General features: G+C 38.5%; 2 protein-coding genes across 3 annotated transcripts in view; one reads left to right on the top strand and one right to left on the bottom strand.

Annotated features, from left to right (window-relative positions):
* The window catches only part of LOC144963495 (uncharacterized), a 23,332-nt gene extending 16,501 nt beyond the window's left edge, over positions 1-6,831 (bottom strand). The window contains exons 1-2 of the mRNA XM_078897573.1: positions 6,710-6,831; positions 5,251-5,353 (exon numbers count right to left, since the gene is read on the bottom strand). Of these exons, the coding sequence (XP_078753699.1) occupies positions 5,251-5,353; positions 6,710-6,831 (225 nt within the window). The remainder of the gene's footprint in view (positions 1-5,250; positions 5,354-6,709) is intronic.
* Positions 1-10,000, top strand: part of LOC144960825 (uncharacterized) — a 367,389-nt gene that overhangs the window by 251,903 nt on the left and 105,486 nt on the right. The gene's annotated exons all lie outside the window — the stretch shown is intronic.

Below are 10,000 nucleotides of genomic sequence, written 5' to 3'. Positions count from 1 at the left end.
AGTTAAGCTTAATAGCCAATATTCTCAACACAAACATATAACATAGAAACGATTGAGACATTGAGTATGCTCCGGTGTATGGGGTGAATTTTTAATTCAGAAAAGTGAGTGGAGCAGGCACTTATGTTGGTAACAACAAGATATGAAGTGAATAGAAAAGTGCCAGAAGACAATAGAGAATAAAAATTTTTCGCGGCGGTGGTGGGGTTTGAACCTGCGACCTTATTGGTACGACAACTCCGCCTGGCAGGTGAGAGCGTGGCTCTACCGTGTGAGCTATCCACGAACACAAAAATATTCGTTTCAAACTCAAAGTCATTACTAGATCCCTCTCTCACCCACTTCTTGAGACCGCCGATTCGTTCGTACACCACCATCGCGAATAATTTTGACCAGCAGTTAAGCTTAATAGCCAATATTCTCAACACAAACATATAACATAGAAACGATTGAGACATTGAGTATGCTCCGGTGTATGGGGTGAATTTTTAATTCAGAAAAGTGAGTGGAGCAGGCACTTATGTTGGTAACAACAAGATATGAAGTGAATAGAAAAGTGCCAGAAGACAATAGAGAATAAAAAATTTTCGCGGCGGTGGTGGGGTTTGAACCTGCGACCTTATTGGTACGACAACTCCGCCTGGCAGGTGAGAGCGTGGCTCTACCGTGTGAGCTATCCACGAACACAAAAATATTCGTTTCAAACTCAAAGTCATTACTAGATCCCTCTCTCACCCACTTCTTGAGACCGCCGATTCGTTCGTACACCACCATCGCGAATAATTTTGACCAGCAGTTAAGCTTAATAGCCAATATTCTCAACACAAACATATACAATCGTTTCTATGTTATATGTTTGTGTTGAGAATATTGGCTATTAAGCTTAACTGCTGGTCAAAATTATTCGCGATGGTGGTGTACGAACGAATCGGCGGTCTCAAGAAGTGGGTGAGAGAGGGATCTAGTAATGACTTTGAGTTTGAAACGAATATTTTTGTGTTCGTGGATAGCTCACACGGTAGAGCCACGCTCTCACCTGCCAGGCGGAGTTGTCGTACCAATAAGGTCGCAGGTTCAAACCCCACCACCGCCGCGAAAAATTTTTATTCTCTATTGTCTTCTGGCACTTTTCTATTCACTTCATATCTTGTTGTTACCAACATAAGTGCCTGCTCCACTCACTTTTCTGAATTAAAAATTCACCCCATACACCGGAGCATACTCAATGTCTCAATCGTTTCTATGTTATATGTTTGTGTTGAGAATATTGGCTATTAAGCTTAACTGCTGGTCAAAATTATTCGCGATGGTGGTGTACGAACGAATCGGCGGTCTCAAGAAGTGGGTGAGAGAGGGATCTAGTAATGACTTTGAGTTTGAAACGAATATTTTTGTGTTCGTGGATAGCTCACACGGTAGAGCCACGCTCTCACCTGCCAGGCGGAGTCGTCGTACCAATAAGGTCGCAGGTTCAAACCCCACCACCGCCGCGAAAAATTTTTATTCTCTATTGTCTTCTGGCACTTTTCTATTCACTTCATATCTTCTCGAAGTCTCAGGTTTGAGAAAGTTTACGAGATGAGTTTTATTTTACAATAGGTCCCTAGCCAACAACAACAACACTTAACAGAGAGACATGACGCCTGCTGTTAGGCAATATTACAAATTTGTTTTCGGACAGAGACAACGCTGTTAACGGCCAGGTAGTCATTTTACACCTGAGTACGACGAGAGAATGTGAGTAAAGAGTCTTTTCCAAGGACTCAACTATGCGCCAAGCGAGGCACGAACCCAGGACCTTCCGATCGGAAAACGAATGTCATACCACATAATAATCGATCGATATTTGAATAAAACCAAGTTTGAGGCCAAAAAAGTTATGTTTTTTTTTCTCAGTACTACTATAGAATAGCCACTGAGAACTTCTGCTCAATCAAAACCCAAACACGATCCTGTGACTCCCAACAACAACATCGACTCGTATTATGTGACTCACACTGTGTCGTAATAAAGCAGCGGCCAAAAAAGGATTTAACCCTCTCCTTACCAGCCATTTTCAGGATTTCCCCTAACACTTCACACCAACTAACACAAAATAGATTTTTTATCACTCAAACACAATAGCAGTAAGTTGTTGCGATACATAATTTCTTAAGCAAAATATGCTCTACAACACACTGTTCATTTTCTTTAAATTTTATGATGTACAAAAGATCTTTGAATGAGAAAAAATGTTGGCTGTATCGAAACGTATGTGACGATTTTCCCAATGCGAGCAAATCAACCATAGTTTTATACTTTTGGCTATTATCTTTATTCTGTTCCCGACCCCTCCCCCTCCCTTATGGCAAATTTGCGACATGATGGGATAAAAGCGTCATAAATACGAATGCAAATGTTATGAGAGGCAGGGCTGCAAGATGTCCACGCACGTGGTAAATTTGGCCAAAATTGACCACACACTTAGAGTCGAATTATTTTATCAATTTTCATTTATTGATTTATTTTTTCAGTAACAATTTTTTTCCTAGTCCAGTTGAATTTATGTATGTCAAAACCCACGAGTGTTATTTTTTCAAAGGGGGCTGTAATGTTTGACCACGTGAGGAATTCTAGCAGTCCCGATGAGAGAGCGCATCATCCATTTTGGAGAATTATCTGGTGGGAAGGTTAAACTTGGAACGCAAGAACCATCCCGGTTATTTGAAAAACTCATTCTGTAGACGTGAAGGCTGTGACTGTTAAGTAAGTCAAGACTAAAATTGGTTTCGACATGGGGCGACACGATTTATCTTGGGCAGGCAGGACTCTCGTTCCACCCCCTACCCCTCATCACATTTGCCCCTACCAGACAATATGTTCCACCGATCTCTCTCTCTCTCTCTCTCTCTCTCTCTCTCTCTCTCTCTCTCTCTCTCTCTCTCTCTCTCTGGACCACTTCAACAAACAACAACAGACAACAAACCAAACTCATGTAACACACAGTCCTGACGATGGCTGATTAGGCCTGAAACATCGATGTAGACTGACTCCAACATTGTGGTAAATATTAAAATAATATATATATATATATATATATATATATATATATATATTATATATATATATATATATATGTGTGTGTGTGTGTGTGTGTGTGTGTGTGTGTGTATTACAAACTTTCCAATAAGAGTAGGATTGGTTAGTGGCATACATTAACAATGACGAAAAAGTCACAAGGAACATAATTGACAAGACATAAAACAGAAGTAAAATTTAGCAGTGAGTTTGACCTACTCGTTTGCACTTAAAAGTTTGTCCAGAACAAAAAAAAAACATCACACAATCCAAACAGCACTCACCAAATGTAATGTATAATAATAATAATAAACCCAACTAAAATTAAAAATTGATCATTTTCATACTGTGACATTATAGCGTACATTACTGTCTCGTTCATCCATTCAGTATTTTATGGCCAATTCATGACCAAAAAAGGGCATAGAATAGGATGAGTGGCATAGACAACACCATGAATACAGAGGCACGATGGGATGAAAGGGAATTCCATCATTTTTGGAGAGAATTCCCTTGAGGCATGATTAAATTTAGGGAACGTAAGAGCTTGTCAAGGGGAAATAGGAAACGTCAGCCTACCCTGCCTTTCTCCCAATGACAAAACGCATTTTCTCATTTTGGCCAGAGTATTTCAATTCAAACAGAGATCCCAGCATGATGACCCCCAAATAATCTAATTAAGAGTCTCCAACCCTCCAACCTATGATGTCTCAAAATCCTCGGGTTTGAGACATTATGACAAGCTGGAGGTAGTCTTAAATCGACGGATGGCCGAAGTAAAACTGTTTAGACCAAAATGAGGAAATGTGATGCTTCAGTGTGCGGCAGTACAGTCGTGGGGACTGAGACTGATATGTCCAGAGTCTTGTCTTGTTCGACATGATAAAATAATTTCTTTATCTGTTCTCCCACATTTTGTTTTCTGTTACTAGTTTCTCACTGTTCTCTCTCTCTCTCTCTCTCTCTCTCTCTCTCTCTCTCTCTCGCTCTCTCTCTCTATCTCTCTATCTCTCTATCTATCTCTCTATCTATCTATCTCTATCTATCTATCTATCTAACTATCTATCTATCTATCTATCTATCTATCTATCTATCTATCTATCTATCTATCTATAAATTATTAAAACAAAAACCATGAAATAATAGTGCTCAACTTTAGGATAAAAGGAGCTATTTAAAAACATTTGAAAGATAATTAAGATTGTTTGACTTCTACAACGTTGTAGAAGTCAAACAATCTTAATTATCTTTCAAATGTTTATCTATCTATCTATCTATCTATCTATCTATCTATCTATCTATCTATCTCTCTCTCTCTCTCTCTCTCTCTCTCTCTCTCTCTCTCTCTCCCAACTCTTAGATACTCGTACCATACAGACTAATTTAGATAGCGAACATTCAACTAATTAATAAAACGAAATGTAAGTAATAAAATCCATCTCATTATAAAGCCGAGACAAATGGCGTATATCCCGATAAAATGGTGACGGACCTAGAACACCGGGCAAAGGGATGATTAGAAGAGTCATGTATGGCGTCCTTTTCAGATGAAAGCATCTACGTATAAAATGAACAGCTAAAAGCTTGAGCTTTTATAAAAGACAATATAATGTGTGTGCTAAAGGCGTTTTATAAGTGTCTCAAGTCAACAACGTGTAGGACGAGATACGATGTCCGTTAGGCTGTGTTATATTTTTTTAACACTGGCATCGCTGTACGGGTTAGGTACTCATTTTACACCTGATTGCCGTGAAAGAATATGAGTAAAGAGCCTTTGCCCAGGGACTCAACTTTGCGACGCCCAGAGCGTGATCAGAAAAAGAAAGATATCGATTCAAAACCGAGTGTCATACTACAAGGCCACAAAGCAATAAATAAGACGATAGTTGATATTGTAAATCTAGATAAACCCGCCTAAAAAAATTATGCCTTTTCCGCCACGACATCATAAGACATCGTCACCTAGGCATTCCACGAAGGAAGATAGATAACTCATCAAACAAGATGTCTGATGTCATCAGAAATCACCCATGTTGTCGAAGTGAGCAAATTTGGGGTTAATAATCTTGCTCAAGGAAAAAAAACGAAAGTGCCTGAAGCGGGGCTCGAACCCGGGTCCTTCCAGGTCACAGTGCAATGCCTTAACCACTCCGCCACTTCGCCCCCCAAACCCGCATAATAGTTTTTATTTACAGACGTTTTCCATCCCTTAGACGCCTTAAGAACTCTGACTGAAACTATAGGAACCAAAAGAGTAGAGGGTTTGATGTCACGACTTTCTTCCTCCCTATTGTAACTATGAATTAAATACGTAAAGCATTACGAGTATCATGCATTAAAATTAAGGAAATAATAGATGTTTGTATTCAGTTCTTCATGTGATGACATCATTTCCAATTCTTTAATCACAACAATACATGACAAATCTATTCTTTTTTTAAAATATGGTTAGGGGATCAACATTGTTCTGTAAAGCCAATGTTAAATTTTCATCATCGAGCACAGAATTACTGGCAAATCTAAAAATTCTAAAATTATTTTTTACAGATTGATATACAAGTAACTTCAAACCTTTCATAAATTAAGGTTGATTTATTGCCCCGTTGAGTCAAATGATTATTTAGAATATCAGCTAGGGCGTAATCATGAGTCCTTTGGTTTAGATTCGCCCTAATCTATGCTCGACACTTGGCCCCTGAAATCGCAATTTCGTCGGCCACAAGTAAATTTAAAAAGAGCTTTCTCCTTTATTTACTGGGGGAAAAATTTTTGACCAAGTAAAAGTATAGTGATTAGCATTTAAGATTATAATTTTATTTTTAAAACAAAAATGTTTCTCCAAGATATATTTTATTTGTCAATATAATGAGCATTATCAAAGAAGTTAGTAAAATTCATAATTTTGACAGTCTTCGTAATTATTATAATTATAATAATTATAATCAGTATATTAAGAAGTATCGTTATCGAGGCTCTTTATAAACAGCGTGTTTGAATTTTTTTTTGTAAAAAAATTAGGCGAATGTCCTTACTCGGACACAATGATTATGATCGATCATTTGACCTTGTTAACCGCCATCTGGTCAGCCAGAATTCATTTGCGCGCACCTACACACATTATAGCCAACTGATCTGGATCGTTGATTGCCTCGATCTATATCAATTTCCACAATATGGTAGTATTATAGGTAAAAAAGATGAGTGTCTGTTTTGTAATTGCCTTTATTTCCCTCCAAATATTGTGGGTTCTCCACTAGTAAAGAGAAAAAAATAGTGCTGTTAGCTAAACCGTGGTCTTCATTATTATCAATATCATCATCATCGTCATCATCATCATCATCATCATCATCATCATCATCATTAGCATCATCATCATCATCATCATCATCATCATTAGCATCATCATCATCATCATCATCATCATCATCATCATCATCATCAATGCCATAAAATCTTCAAAATTCTATATCCTTCATCATTCGGACTGCTACTTATGCCTGACAATGAAAACGTAAGTGTATAAAAAGCCCGGATGTTGTGTATATTTGTGTAAATATTTGAGAAGAGTTCACCATTTCCATTCCGTGCACAAGAGGTCTTGATTGGGCCGCTCTCACCAGCCATCACCTCAATCCATCCCGATATTATTTACTCGTAATTCACCGCCACTCTCTCCTCTTCAACTCCTTCTCCTCCAATCCTTAAGGCACCTCCATCAACACTCCTGGCAGAAATCTGATTGTGGAAACCTCTCTCCGTTTTATAGGACTCCATTCAGCCCGTTGCCCTGTTATTGGTTTAAAAGTCCCCGGCCATGGAGCCTTTATTGCTCAGTCGATAGAGCGTCTTACCACTGGACACATTATTTTGGTTGAACGTTAAAAAGTAACGCTATTATCAAGAGTCCCAAAAGCCCCTGGCACCGATGTGAAATGTATAAAACGTATATGTAAAACGTTGGTCAATCGCAAGGACAATTTTATCAGACCTGACAGAGCTATTAATAAAATCACTATTAGGTGGACTTTGACGGCTGTAAAAGTCATACTTATTATAATATCCCTTTGATTTTTAGGGTAAATCAGATTTTACCATAGCGTTAAAGCAACTATAATTAACCTTTGTAAAAAAACAAAAAAACGAGAAATTCTTTTTCCCCACGCATCCGGTTTTACAAAATATAGATTTTGACACGTACGTAATGAGATCCTGACCACAGTGATAATTCTTAATGGCAAATTCTTCAATTCGATAACCAATCTATTCTTTATAAAAATAGGATCTGGGGTCAAAATTGTTAAATTTTTGCCATCGAGCACGTATTACAGACAGAAAAACAAAATCATAAAACTATGTTTTACAGATTGATATACGCCGAACTTGTAATCGTTTTTAAACTTGAGGTAATTCTATCTACCCCCTGACTCAAACGATTATTTATAAAACCTACTAGGTTAAAATGATCGGTTTTGTGATGTTGGAAATCGCCATCTGGCCGCTATGTTGCCAGATCGATTAGCACGCACCTGCAGATTTTATTAGCAGATCGATTTTGATGGTTGATGAATCGAAAGATTCGTCTCGATCAATGTTAATTTCCACAATACAGTTGTATACTAGTTAAAATAGGTGAGTGTCTGTTCGTAATAGGCTTTATTTTGAAATCGTTCCCTTTGTGCGCTCCCGAGGCCGCACTGCGGTTTTGAGAACTTGTTCGAAATTTTCAACGCAGGAGTTCAAGAATCTGTCATTTCTCTATGTCTGTATCATTGTTCTCAACCCACTGCAGCTACTCTGACGACCCGGCACTGTCATTTCTCTATGTCTGTATCAATTTGTTTCTTCAACACCACGCTGCAGGCTGACTCTGACGACCCGGCACTGTCATTTCTCTATGTCTGTGTCAATTTGTTTCTTCAACACCACGCTGCAAGCTGACTCTGACGACCCGGCACTGCCGTCCTCTGCCGTCTCATCGGGCACGGACTAAATACTAAGAATAAAGAGAAGAGCCGCTAGACCAACCCATACCACGCTCCCGTCGTCCTCGGCCGTTTTTGTTGGGGTTTTTTCGAGCTCGGTATGGGTAGGTCTAGCGGCTCTTCTCTTTATTCTTAATATTTTGTCCGTGCCCTACGTCTTTATCTGGAGGACGGCAGAGGATGGCAGTGCTGGGTCGTCGGAGTCGGTCTCCGGTGTGAGTTAACCCTAAGGCGGACGTGTACGTTTGGTGGCATAGTTGTCAAAATTCACCCAAATGATCAAAACAGTTTTGTGTTTGGCTTAGGGAACCTGATAAAGTAATCATCAATCTCGGTTCATTTGGTTGTGAAGCGAGTGCTCTACCAAATGAAAATCGGGACCCTCAATATTAACACTTAAGTCTCAAAATATTTTATTCTTTCATCTATAAATGCTGACCCCGATCTCCTTTTTCCACAGTATTAAATTGCCTTTCGGACTAGCACTCATCATTTTCTCATTCACGATTCAAGCTTTGATTAACGCCAAAAGCTTTTACATATAGACAGAACGTCTAGACTAGAACAAAACGCGTGCTTTTATTCATGGGCTCCTGAATTAAAAGTCCGAGAACATATCCCGCAATGTCTCATGGCAAATGTCTGTCGGAAGTGTCTTGGTGAGGAAAGGATGTGCCAGGTGTTCTTGATTGTTTCTCTCGCCAAGTCGCTGGTTTGCCAAGATGAGGTCATTTAACTCGATCAAATTTTAAAATACGTGTCTTTCCAGAGTACGGCAGTGAGTGGACTAGTTAATATGTGACGCATTATCTCAAGCTGTGAGCTGCCTGTAGAAGTGGATCATAAAAGAGTGCCGCAAAAACGAATAAAAACACCTTATAAAAATAAATGAATAATATAAGTAAAAAGGAAAGTGTATGTTCAAGTTCTCTTTCGACAGATAATATTTCTTTTGTTTTCCCTAATTGTTTGCATCTTTTCTTCTTGTTTGGCTCTGTTTTTAATTATTTTTGTTTGTTTTGTGTTCTGTTTGTTTTGTTGGGTGTTTTTGTGGGTTTTTTTTTTGTTTGTTTGTTTGTTTTAATCTGATTAATGCATACAGTTTTATTCAATACTTTTATGCTGAAGAAATAATAGTTGGAGAAGGCTATCTTATTGTCTTATCTTTTTGTCATTATAAGCAGTCCCCACAATATCAACAACAACTCTACAATGATAATGAAAATAACAGTAACAACAATATTTTGTTAAAACAATGATAAAATATATTTATTTAGATTATCTTCATGTTTAATTGATGCAAATAATGCACGACTTTTATCGTCGCGTCAAGCCAGACATCCCAATCATATTACACCCATGCCCTGCTTGCAATTCCCAGCATAAATCATTGAAAGCATAATGTCTGCCGCAATCTAAGTGAACTCATGATGTATTTAGCAACACAAAAAATATATGGACATTTATATAGTACATTTCCACTGGCTCACTTGAGCTTGAGCGTGCTCTAGGAGTGTGACACTCGCTTTTGGATCGGATCGAAAGGTCCAGAGTTCCAGTCTCGCTCTGAGCGGCGCATAGTTAAGTTCCTGGAAAAGAATCTTTACTCACATTCTGTCACCGTACTCAGGTGTAAAATGAGTACACGTTAACAGTGTTGTCTCTGACGGGGAAAATGTAATATAGCCTTACAAGCGTCATGTCTATTCCTAAATGTTAAGTGTTGCTGTTGACAAGAGATCCCTTGTAAAGCGGTTCGAGCTCGTTTAGTGGATGTTGCGCTATATAAATGCTCACGTTAACTCTCTCCTTGGTAGCCATTTTCAGAACTCTTCCCAAAACTCCACACCCACCCAATAGAAAAATATTTTTTTTACTCAAACAGAAAATCAACAAGTACATTTGTATTAATAATATTCTTCAGCAAAATGAGCTCTACAGCACTGTTTTGGTGTTCCGCT

The sequence above is a fragment of the Berghia stephanieae genome, chromosome 1 (genome assembly GCF_034508935.2).
Source record: "Berghia stephanieae isolate SIO BIC M18660-M18661 chromosome 1, UCSD_Bste_1.3, whole genome shotgun sequence".
In the NCBI taxonomy this organism is placed as follows: domain Eukaryota; kingdom Metazoa; phylum Mollusca; class Gastropoda; order Nudibranchia; family Aeolidiidae; genus Berghia; species Berghia stephanieae.
This window is presented reverse-complemented; position numbering and strand designations above follow the sequence as displayed.